General features: G+C 34.8%; 1 protein-coding gene across 4 annotated transcripts in view; it reads right to left on the reverse strand.

Annotated features, from left to right (window-relative positions):
• The window catches only part of Kdm4c (lysine demethylase 4C), a 170,939-nt gene that overhangs the window by 107,307 nt on the left and 50,386 nt on the right, over nucleotides 1-13,246 (reverse strand). For all 4 annotated transcript variants that reach the window (XR_005972367.1, XM_041632462.1, XM_041632460.1 and 1 more), the window contains 3 exons: nucleotides 10,554-10,747; nucleotides 5,993-6,042; nucleotides 256-359 (listed from right to left, as the gene is read on the reverse strand). Coding sequence is in view for 3 of the 4 variants with exons in the window: in XM_041632462.1 (XP_041488396.1) it covers nucleotides 256-359; nucleotides 5,993-6,042; nucleotides 10,554-10,747 (348 nt within the window). In the remaining variant the exon portion in view is untranslated. The remainder of the gene's footprint in view (nucleotides 1-255; nucleotides 360-5,992; nucleotides 6,043-10,553; nucleotides 10,748-13,246) is intronic.

Genomic DNA, 13,246 nt, shown 5'->3' on the forward strand with positions numbered 1-13,246 from the left:
AAGCATAATGTATTTATGCATGGAATTCTCTAACAAAATATTATATATACATAAACTCTTCTAAATATATTTTAAAATAAAATACTCAAATAGTATTCAAATTAATTATTGATGTTATAGAATATGAGCATAAGCTTCTTTTCACCTATCATAAAAGTGCTTTTAACAACGCAAGACATAGTACTTTTAAATTCATCCTAAATACAAATTCCACAAAATGAAAAGCCTACTAGTGAAAGTCTAAGAGGAACAAACCTTGTCAAAAGGAATGCCATACTTCTTCAGAACTGAGGGAGAAATCAGTGTCATCTTGTGACGGAGAAATGCATCACAGCCTTGGGAGCTGCTGGGGAAAAAGCCTAAAGATCAACAGCAAATAGGGTATGAGTTAAAATAACATTTCATATAGTTTTAAAACATACTTGAATTCTAATGTTCTTACAACTCTTAGTAAAAATGAAGTCATATCCTTTAAAAGTGATATACGTATTTGTCAAAAAGGCTAATTTTTTTCAAAAATATTTACCAAGAATAACACTTATACTATAAAATTCACAAGCTTTAAGAAAGAATTTCAATTAGATACATATTTGATTGCCAGGTGCCTAATATATACTAAAAAGTAAAGCAATAACTGAGCATAAGAATGCATTTACTAGACAAATCCCTCATTGGAGATTCTGAAGAACTAGCCATTAAAGAACCAACCATTCTTAAAGCACTGCTACCAAACACCCAACACACAGTGCACACCCAACAGTCCCTTATCTTTGTTTTCTTCCAATCAATTTCATACTAATCACTACTAACCTACAATATTCTATAACTATATTAACAACAATTAATTAAATATTTCAAAATCAGACAGGATGGTAATATCTCAACCATGAAGAAATGATGTATCTCTTAAATGGCAGATTTTCCCTTTCTGAACAATATAAACATCCATAATTACTATATGTAAAGTAAAAATAATATTATTTTAGGGACTGCAGAAAGAGTTAAACTATTAAGAGTACTTGCTGCTCTATCAGAGGAACTAGGTTTGGCTTATTTAACTCAAGTTCTAGGGGATCTGATGCCCTCTTCTGACCTTTACAGCACTAAGAACATACATGGTACACATAAATACACACACACATATATACATACATACAAACAAGCACTTGTACACATAACTAAAATAAAAAAACTTTATTTTTAAAAACATATACAAAATACTTGAAAACCTGCCTTACTAGCCTTTGTGGGAAACTGCTTCTGGGGAGGTGTTAAGAGAGGAAGCTAATCTTTTATTCAACAGTATATTTAAACATTCATTCAATCGTATATTATGCTTTGGGTCATGGCTGATTTTCTCCAACACTGCCTTCAACCTTTATTGAGGCATACTCTTATTACCTTGGTGATACAAGGAAGAAGAAAATGAAAACTAGCATATTTCATGTCTTGGTTAGACTTTTCTCCCTCAAAGGATGATCAGCTCACCAAAGAGAGCAAAAAATAAGCTACACTGAGGAGAAAGACAAAGAAAAGATAGGGGATAATAAAAGAGGGCAAATCCTGAGGAAACAAGAAGACACCAGGAATGATCCATATACAGAGGATGTAGCAAGGGTACCATGTGACCACATTGTCTGCATGAAGGGAAGACTGCCAGCTTATCAATCACTAGGCTACTTTGATGAAAAACTCATTAGTACTCATACAATTAATTGCAAGCAAAAAAAAATCTTAGATTGTTTTAATTTTGTGTTAGGTTGCATTCACACCTATCCACAACCACACGTGGACTGTGAGCCACAAACTGGAGGTATGTGATTAATCCTGAAACATCTTATCCTTATAGAATAATTTCATAAAAAATTATTAAAAGTAATTTAAGTGTTTATTTATGCTTCAGTGGGGAGTAAGGCCACAGCTCAAATAAAGGAAGGAGAGAAGAAGGAAGGGAGGGAGGGAGGGAGGGAGGGAGGGAGGGAGGGAGGAAGGAAGGAAGGAAGGACAAATGGCAAAAGAGAAAGGCAGACAAGGCTCGGGGTTGGGAAGCAAACAGTCAGGATAGAAGCAGGGGAATTTAGGAACCATTTGGTAGAAAAAAGTACATATGGGGGCTAGACAGTTGGCTTAGCAGTTAAAACTTTATACCATTCTTTCAGAACACCCAAGAGTTCTTTCTTAGCATCATGCTAGGAGGCCCACAATCACCTTTAACTCTAGTTCTAGATTATCTATCTGATGGCCTCTTGTTTCCAGTGGCACCTTCACTGACTTACACATAACAGACATATATACAAACATACATATTCATAATTAATTTTTTAAACAAATCTTTTTCCTAAAGTACATTCTGAGTAAGCATCTGCACCTGCTTAAAAGCGGGAAAAGGGGGGAAAGATGGAAGGAGCAAAGGAGGGAAAGAGGAGTTTACAAAATCAAGTCTCTTTAGAGGCATTGGGAACTACTACTATTCTCCAAAAGACATAACTTTGCCCTATGGGGTCATTTCACAGCAGTCTGTGCATGATCAATAGTCATAAAATGCAACCACAAGTAAAACTTTAGTGAATATGGAGAAAATCCTGTACCAAAATAATGATTAAGTATGCACAATTAAGATGCCCTAAATCTTACCTATGGGGACAATAAAGCACCCAACTCTGCGTAGTCTCCAAATTCAAACCCATGCAAAAATTGTATTAATACAATTCAAATGGATCTATCAGGCTTTCAAAATCTGTAACTTTGTGCAATACTATATGAGTTAAATGTTAAGGTAAAATCACTGAAGAAAGAAAAGTCTATTAATTTGCGTCTGAACTGAATTTGTCATCAGGACCTAAACAATAGGGAAACATGTCAAAATTTAACTTAAATTAGAAAAGAACTGGAGGAAGATATTAAGAAGTAAGTTACAAACTTCACTTGGTTGAGAAACTTTATTTACAGAATGTTATCAGAAACACATTTAACCACATCTTAAAAATCATCTAAGAGCCAGCACAAACTGAGCACAAGGCATGCGTCTTAACATGAATTTTATCTCAAAATACTTATGTGGGCTACAAAGCTCACTTACCCTCAGTTCATGGGTTACAAAAACATTTTTATTTATTATATAACCACAAAATTGCTCAAGACAAAAGCAATATCTGAAAGAGTGAGGTCTAGCTTTCATAAATAATATTAAGATCTGTCAAGGTCAATAAAAAGCAAACAACAAAAAAAATCTCACAAAAGCCGGGCGGTGGTGGCGCACACCTTTAATCCCAGCACTTGGGAGGCAGAGGCAGGCGGATCTTTGTGAGTTCGAGACCAGCCTGGTATACAAGAGCTAGTTCCAGGACAGGCTCCAAAACCACAGAGAAACCCTGTCTCGAAAAACCAAAAAAAAAAAAAAAAAAAAAAAAAAATCTCACAAAAAAGATAACAGCAAACTCCACTTAAGAACATCAGTCACCACATGGAGACATATTAAAAAAGTCAAATATTTTGGAAGCTCATCAGATATGTCTGAGTTCATTTTAAATTCTTTACTTTCCCTAAGTTTTTAAATTTTTTTAATTGTACTTGACAATACAATTAAAGATACTTGACAGTAATTCATTTGTAAGAAATGCTCTCTGATAGTTCCCACAATTTAATGTTACTTTTGGAATATTCTATAACATTTACTTATTTATCAAATCAAACATTAATGGTATCATTAATTGTCTCATAATCATCAGAGGGGAAAGTCCCAATAAGATCTATAGTAATGCTGAAATCCTATAGTCACAAAACATTTCACATATTCTGAGGGCACCAATAAACATGCCATAGGTAGAAAAACATGCAAGATAATCCTGTCCCATCTTCCTGAAACCTTAGCTTTTAAAGGCTTATATCACTTGGTTTGTTTTCATTTAGAAACTAGCATACATTCAATCTACATTAGTGTTGAAAGCGACAATATTATCGCCCATCTGGTACAGATGTAAAGAAAGGGTACTTGAGAGGTAGCCTACTTGTGGTGAAAACCAGCCTGCAAAACTGCATAAATATACATCCTTTCACCAACATTGAAAAAACTTCCTGGAGCATCGAAGTTCCTTTTTCTTTAATCTTTAAGCACACACAATTTGGGGTGGGAACGTGGGCATTAAGTAGTTAAAAGCACTTGCTGCTCTTGCAGAGGACGTGGACCCAGCACCCACATGCTAACTCACAGCAATTCATTAATTACAGTTCCCGGGAGATTTGACTGTCTTTTCTGACCTCTGCAGATGCCAGACACACAGACAGTGTGCATAAATACATTTAAAAAAAATTAAGATGGAAAGGGAGCACAGATTCTAATCACAACACAGTCTTTGTCTTTGGTAGTATAATCTGAGTGCTTCAATAATCCAATCTGTTTACTCAAAATGCTATTATTACTTTTTTTACTTGTTCAAGTTTTCTTCATTTGCATTTTTGAGACAAGATCCTGCTATGCAGCCGGGTAGACATGAACTTGTGATCTTCCTAGCCCAGTCACCAAGGTAGTTGGGATTGCAAGCATGTCCCACGACAACTAGCCTCTCAACTAAATTATTACAAGAATCTACTGCCATGATCCATACAAAAATAAGCCTTACTAAAAGAAAGAAAATACAAAAGCCCAGTACCAGGTATGATATATTTTCTTTTGAACTGTTGTTCAGAAGAGGTCCCAGAGACCCCTAAAATAATGCTATTACCATTGCTCTTGGTTGACCACAAGAACCTGACAGAAAGACCCTGTTGCTAAAAGAGAAAACAAAAGCTGGTCAGAGGAGTTGGAGAAATCAATTTAAAAGCTTCTTCACTATTAACTATGGCAAGGTGCTATACAGACTGCTGAAGGAGAAAAATCATCAACAGTCTTACACAACCAAGAATCCTGGAAGCTACAATAACTACTGCCCTGGAAAGACATGTTCATGGGTATACTAATCACATGAATGGGCACAATCAACTGCTAAACTGGATTTAAGCCTGCTCTATAGGAATAACCTAATTTCTAGTACTATAAATCTGGCCAAGAATCCACTGCTGGGGAGATCACAGGTCCCATGCGAAACTATTGTTATTTTGCTAAGTAGATATTAAATCAATCTGTTTTCTTTCTACATATGCATCTTTATATGCACACATTAGTATGCTTCTCAGACTTCACAGGAGAAGGGTCTTTCTATGAATAAGTATCTTTGAGGAGTTTAACCATAAGTGTGACAACTATATAATAAACAAACTCCTCAAGACATGAGAGGCATAGAGAAAGACGGCCATAAAAATACTTAAAAAATTAGAGGTCAGAGAGGACCAGGGTAAAACAGTATCTTCTGGACATAACAGAGTGCTGCATTTAAGAACCCACAGCAGTTCTGGATGCCTGTAATAGACCTGTAAAAGACCAAGGATGTCAACATTCCAGCATGAAGTAGTGAGGGGCTCATAAGCCCCCATTGCTAGCTGAAGAGCTACAGAAAGCTGATGATTAATAGGGGAGTGAGAAATTATTAAAATATTAAAAATTTGCTGTAGAGTAGTTTTAGATAAAGGTTAAAATATTAAAAATTTGCTGTAGAGTAGTTTTAGATAAAGGCAGAATGATTGCTACCAGTTATCATTCAAATTCAACTCTACTTGCTATTTCCAATAGTTCATAACCAGCTGACATATTTGGGGGAAGAGTAAATAGCAAAAGATAAAGTTTAATGTTATTTAAGAAAGAAAAGAAATTGAGGAATAGTCAAAATTGATTGAAATTCGAAAAGCCCAATGAAATATAAACAGTAGCTAAAATCATTATGAAGATTATGTAACAGAAGAAACATCACAAATTAATATGAAAATAAGTAACATTATTCGATTAGGGTAACATTTAAAAGCCAACAGTTTGAGGAGAACATACATAAACACAGTCAATAAACTGCTGAACTACCACAAAACAAAAAGCATAAGATAAGAAATGGAAAGCAAGTTTTACCTTGGGCTAATCTTTCCAGTCGTTTTCCATGCTCCGGAGGAATAGCATACCTAAAATATTAAGAATAAATAAGAAAATGTTGTTTATAATATTATAGATAATATTATAGATAGTTATATAAATACCTCTGCTTACAAAATTTGAACACTAAACTGAACTTAGATAAACTGAGTAGAAAATAAGAAATCACAAAAGTCCGTACCTTAGACACAGAATGGAAGAAAATCAATATAAACTACCAACTTAAATGTCCAAGATCAATTGTAACTTAAAGGTTAGGGAGCAAAGGATCAAGATAAACAAACCCTCAACCAAAAAATTTCCTATGTACTGTAGATACTTCTGGGCATAGGTATTTTGTTTGTTTAGAAACTGGCCAGTTTTGGTATTGTTTCAAAGAAAACATTGGTTGCTATCGTTTTGTAATTTTTATTATACTTACTGTTTATGTGTATGAATGCACATGTGTACCATCTGTGCTTGTGATGGTTAGTGAACAACGTTCAGAAGTTGGTTCTCTCCTACCAAGTTAGTTTCTAGGGATCAAACTTAGGTTTTCATACTTGGTGGCAAGAACCTTTACCAGTGAGCCATGTTTCAGACTTTACTGTTGTCTTTTAACTGTAGCTTTTACTTATCTATTTATTTCACAATTATATAACTTTAAAAAAATCTGGGTTTTAATCTTTTCACCCTAAAGAACAAATATATTCATCCAATGTTCCCAGTGTAGTGGTTCTCAACCTTCCCAATGCTGCAAGCCTTTAATGTAGTTCTTCATGTTGTGGTGACCCCAACTATAAAATTACTTTCATTGTGACATCATAAGTGTAATTTTGCTACTGTTGTGACTCATAATGTGAATACTTTGGAGAGAGGTTTGCCAAAGGACTCTTGACCAACAGGTGTTAGTGCTTTAAAATATGCAGTATCTGAAATATTCCCCAAATTTTGAACTAAAAACCTCATGATATGACAATTCTTAGCTGCTGACAGAGAAAAGATCACTTTTCTCTAAAAGTGTAAGATCTGTTAAACCCATCGTGTTTTAGTAAAAGATCACTCACTCATCCAAAAATAGTTCAGCAGGACAAATTCACCTTGGAGAGGTGGGGTGGAGGGTTAAAGTTAGAGTGTGAAGGGAAGAAGTGGAGCTGGGAATGGAAGGGTGAATATGGTCACAACTTGGTATACAATATTCTCAAAGAACTAATCTTTTTGAAAAACTGGACTACCCAAGAGCAGTCACCCTAGTACCTGTGAAGAATAGGTAAGTTGATGTTTGTAAGTTCAAGGCCAACCTGGTCTATATAGAGATTTCCAGGACAGACAGAGCTGTGAACATAGAGAGACTTTGTTGTGGGGAGAGGGGAGGAAAAGAAAAAAAAAGAAAAGCTATTTTAAGTACTATAGCAAAGAAATGGAACCAACCTAATTGTCCTTCAACAGATGAATGAATGGATAATAAAAACATAGTACGTTTATAAAACAGAAGACTACTTACCTCTAAAGAAAAATGAAATCATAAAATTTGCGAAAACATGGAAGGATTTAGAATGTATGATATTAAGTGAGGTGACACAATCTCAGAAAGGAAAGCAAAACAACCTACACGTTCTCCCTCTCATGCGGATCCTAGCATTGTAAGTGTATGATGAAACAGATGTACATGTTGGTATAGAAGAGCACAGAAAAAGAAAACAAGAACAGGAAAATATTAGGGTATGAGAAAGGACTGAAGGTAAAGGACAGATGTAAGGAAAGCAAGTGTTATCTAAGTGTTTTGCTAATTTTAATTGAATCTTGAACTTTTTAGTTTTTTGATGTTAAGTACATAAAAATGTATTTGATAAATGTATTTGTAAAAATGCAAAACCCAATGTGAAGTTCCCCAGAATGGATACTCTCTTTATAGAGTTCATTGAGATACAACTGAGTGGAGCTCCTGACCTCAGAAACACTGGACCAACATCTGGAGATCTTGGTCCAGCTAATCTCACTGTGTGATTATTTTTTTTTGTTTGTACGTTCTTTATAATAAAATTTTAATAAGTAAAAAAATTACTTGACCAATAGAATGTTCTTTTTTGTTGTTACTAAAGTAGCACAAATTATACAAGTGGAAGTACTGGCAAGACAGGGATGTATACTATACAAATCATTCCAAGGCTCTATCAAAGTGAAACTAGAAGAGGCTACTCTCTTCTTATGTGAGAAAAGGTGTTTCATGTTGGGAAGTATCGCTGACAAGCATCCAAAACAATTTATCTCCTATACTGTCAAAAAGATATACCACATGCTCCTGTCTATATGTCAGCCTGCATATGTATGAATTAGAGAAAATTAAATTTATATTAGAAATTGACTAAAAACAGAAGTAACCAGTATTACTAATAAGCTAATAACTACAAATGAGTAATGAATGTGGCATATACTTCATTTTTCACTGATACATTTTAAAGTCATTACAAAAAAAATAGCACATGCCTCTAATTCCAACAGATGGAAGGCAAAAGCAGAAATAATCACTGGAAGTCTATGATCCATGTAAGTTATACAGTGAGTTCAGGAACCACATCAAACCAATCTAACACTTGTAATCTCAACACTCAGGCAACTGAAACAGAATTACTATGAGCCCACCGCAGTGTGAACGATGAGCCGCCATCTTAATAAACATATGCACCACATATTGTTGCAGTGGTGAGTCTAACTGCTAATGCTGTTCCCAAGGTAACAAAAAGAACACCTCAGAGCAGCGAGAACTTTAGGAAAATTTTCTTATGTAAAAGAAAAAGATTCACATACATGAAGTGAGGGACATGTTCTTTTTACTTCTTGTTCTCTTTTTCCTGGTTCCAATTCTCTGGTTCTAATTCTCTTGTTCTAATTTTCTCTAATTTTAAGTTTCAATTCTCTCGTTCTAATTACATTCTCCCTAATTCTCTGGGCACACAGCTTATATACATATTTAACAGCAAACTTCTGTCAATAAAAAGGGTTACAAAATCTTCTTCTCAGAGTCACAATGCACTTCTGAGTAAAGATAAGTGGCAGAGCTATTTACCATGGGAACACATAGGCAGGGATAAAGAGTGCTGGGCACTTCAGTACTTTAATTAAGGCTAGCATGGAAAGTGTCCCAAGTCTAAAGATATATTTTCTTATCCTGTGTTTAGCCCCAGAGTACAAGGAGAAAATTATAGGAGAAAAGCTTGTAACATTTTATTCAAGACTGTGAGGTCAGGCTGTCTTCCATAGTCCTGGCCATCTGCAACGCCTTTCACATGTAGAGCTGCTTCTCACGGGTCTTGATTAATTTATTACTTGTTATTCCTATCCATCATATAAATTTTAGGACTAAAATATAAAGTTACTAAACTGAGCCTTGAATTTTGTACCATAAATTGAGGTTAGAAGTTTGTGCAGAGTGTTAATTGCTCAAGAAATTTAGTAGAAAGTAGCTGCTGGTCTCTTATCAGCCAAACCTGGCTAAAAAAGCTGGCATAGCAGTTCTAGGTCACTTTGTGCTAATAACCTTGGTTAGACACCTGCAATTCCGTCCTTGTGCAAATTAGAAAAGTTTTTAACTTACAATTTGTTCACAGAGACATTCATTCTAGTCTGAATATGCTCTTGAGGTTATGAATCAATGAATTGTATGTGGCTTTTCTTAGAAGTAAAAAGAAACTGTTGTGTTATTCATGCCAGTCTTGAGCTAGTGATAAAAAACAGGGCCTAAATGTCTTAGAGTCCTTGTGGGACAATAGATCTAGTTATGAAGCATATCCTAGTGTATTTGCTACATATCAAAACTATACAGCTTAATGAAAAGGTATCTTCCTGACTATCCATGGATATATATGTCCATAAGATTGAGATGTAATCATATATACACACATCACGATAGATTACACATTACATTGCAGGTATTGGGAAGATACCATTTACACACATGAATTTACAGACATAGGCAATCAGTATTATATGCAATATTTTCAATAAGCCCTGCCTATAAATTTTCTCCATCAGTTGATCACCATGTATGTCAGCCTTATAAATATCAGCTGTCATTTGTAGCAATTGTGTCATGGCTCACAACAGCTTGTGACAATATAACAACTTAAGTGTGTTGCCATTCTTACCAATACTATTTCCCATGGACTGCTAATAGGTCCCCTGATTCATTCTCCTTGTCACATTAATGACCAAATGAGGATTATCATTAAGAGAAAGCTGAATCAACAGATCAAGATTCTTCTACATCCAAGATGTCATGTTTTTAATTTTATCTCAAAATTTCTAACAAATACTCAAAGAAATAAAGACATTACACAAATTACTTCAGATAAAGATTATATTAATCCATGGCATACAAAATGTCCATAGGAAACCACTGGGCTTAAAGTTTCTACTCAAAAATCTGAGAAGAAAAGAATGATTATATGATTACAAGTCAAAACTTCCTTACACTCTATCAAAGAATTAATTCTCTTCAATAATGCACAACACTCAATGACTCACAACTCTAAAGGATGTGAATATTAAATTAGTGACTTGCCAAGATTTGGGCTCCCCAAAATGTAGATAATTAATACTGTAGAGATCCATGTCCTCCGTGTGCCATGCAAATGTTGTTTTCCACATTCCAAAATAGAGATAGGGGGTATTTACACCCTCAATAGAAATACCGCACTCTTCTTCAACCACATCCAAGACCGTATTTAGGCGAGCTATATTCCATTCATCCACACCCTAGATAGAACCAAAACAGGGAGAAGGAGAGCAAAATCAATATTAGCAAATGAAAAACAGCATTTATTAATCAAAGTCAGGTACTACACTATTATGTTTTATTGCTTAAAAGTGAAAAATATAGCACTTACTAAAAAGTGATAAGCATATATCCATTAAAATTATTCCAAAATTACTGCCAACATATTGTTTCTATACAATTATCAATGTAAAATTGCATCCAATAACTGCATGATTCCAATGAAAATTAAACGTAAGTACTCATTTCCCGCTTGGTGCTATCTAAGAAGAGAATAATAATCATTTTTATTTAAAGCAGATAGCCTGAGTTATAATGCTGATATTTGGTACATATTTAATTTGGGGGATGAAGTTTTTTATTGTTTGTTTCTTGTTTGGACATTAGTTCTGAGGGCCTATTCAACATGAAACATCACCTTAGGAAACCAAGAGCAAAACATACCTTCTGACAGCCCTCCCCCAGTCATGCCTATTTTACTTTAGTATGTGATCCACTGTGTCCTACAAATTTCATACTCCAGGAAAAATTCACATTTTTCCAAACCATAGACCCTGTACTCAGAGTAGTTCTCAATAAACAATAACAGCATATATTTCCAAGAAAATTTAAATACATAATTTCAACTGTAAACGACTCATCTAAATTTTGGTAAAATTACTGGAATAATTTAGTTTTGTTTAGCCCCAGTTAGTTCAAGGGATGGGTGAAAACTAGCTATAATTTCTGATCTAAAAGTAAAAGGAATTTTGTTGTGTTATTGTTTGTTTTTGTTAAAAGTGGCTGGAATGGTAGTAATGCCAATGGTTTTGGAACTTTAGGAACTGAAGCTAGGAGGATTAAAAACCGGCTCAGCTCCACAGCTAGTTTAAGTCCAGCATTGACTACATAAACCTTATCTCAAAAAAAAAAAGAAAAGAAAGTACTAAAATAGAAAAAAATTCTGATTTTTAAGAGTATTTACCAATTAATAACTAATTTACTATAATTCATAGCTGTTTAGAATGTTTTGGCAAACAATATTGTTTTCCTCACATACTTTCCTCATAGCTAAATCCTAATACCCAAACCTGGGTACATCCGTAAAGATTCATTTCACCCTCCACAAAGTGCTATAACAGAGGGGCATTAAATCTTCTTCTATGTGAACTAAAAGGGTTCTCTCTAATAAGTATTATAGTGGCCTTATAAACAACCCTTTATATCATTTCCCTTTTACACTAAAGACCTTTAGGGTTGTTCTAGTTTTATTTTAATCTTTAAACAATTATTTAATTAATAAACTAATTCTATTTCCTAACACTTTGGTGTAAGGAAAAAAATTGAAAAAGCAGTAAAAAAGGAAGAAATCATTCAAACATTTTAGTTCACAAAATAACTGTGTTATATATAACTTATATATAACTGAAGCTCTGGAAACTGACCAAAGTCTTCTTTAAAATGCAAGATTTACACTTTAGGGATCATAGAAAAGTGCAATAAAATTCTGTAATTATTTTCTCATTTATAGGATGACATCTCTTAATTCAGGTACAACAAAACTTCAGTCCATACACTGTAGCAAGAGTCCTATTTGAAAATCTTCTGTAAATCTTTACAGAAGATTTTCAAATTTAATTAATATGAATTAATTAAATAAGCATCACAATGCAGAAACCATTTTGAAACTGAATGATCATTCAAATAAACAAGCCACTTCACTGAATTCCTACATAAGAAAACACCTAAAGATCCTTGGTCTTGCTGCAGTTCACCCACAGGAACATATGTCCATCTCCTAATAACTCAGAGTCTTGTACATGCCCCAAGATCCCCCTATTTCTTCTTGACAGATCCATTCAGCCTTTCCTTTTAGTACATCTTCAGTTCTTTCTGAATTGGCCAACTCACTGAACCACCGCTGCCAGACTAGGCTGACACTCACATAGGGAAATGAAAATCCTCCTTCATGTCCTCCATTCTGATCTCCCCAAATTTATTCTTAGTCCTGCTATAGCCTACTAGTCCGAGCCCCACCTCCCAAACAACCTATATTCCCCTGTGACTTGGCCCCAGGACACCCCAAGTTCCTCCTTTCAGCGTTTTTTTTTTTTCTAGCTCATCATTTGTGACTTCTCAATGACCCGTAAAACAGCACTCTACCATGGACTCCACACCCACTTCACTTGGCTAAAACATAATCATTCCAACAAACCAGCTGCCTACAGAATGAGAAAACAGAAAACATTTTTACCAACTATATCTTCCATAGAGGTCTAATATTCAAAGTATATAAAGCAATCAAGAAACTAGATATCGCCGGGCAATGGTGGCGCACGCCTTTAATCCCAGCATTAGGGAGGCAGAGGCAGGTGGATCTCTGTGAGTTCGAGACCAGCCTGGTCTACAGAGCTAGTGCCAGGACAGGCTCCAAAGCCACAGAGAATCCCTGTCTCAAAAAAAAAAAAAAAAAAAAAAAAGAAAAGAAACTAGATATCAAG

Source organism: Microtus oregoni, unplaced genomic scaffold (assembly GCF_018167655.1).
Source record: "Microtus oregoni isolate MIOR12 unplaced genomic scaffold, Mior012 000041F_ref0000270, whole genome shotgun sequence".
In the NCBI taxonomy this organism is placed as follows: Eukaryota; Metazoa; Chordata; class Mammalia; order Rodentia; family Cricetidae; genus Microtus; species Microtus oregoni.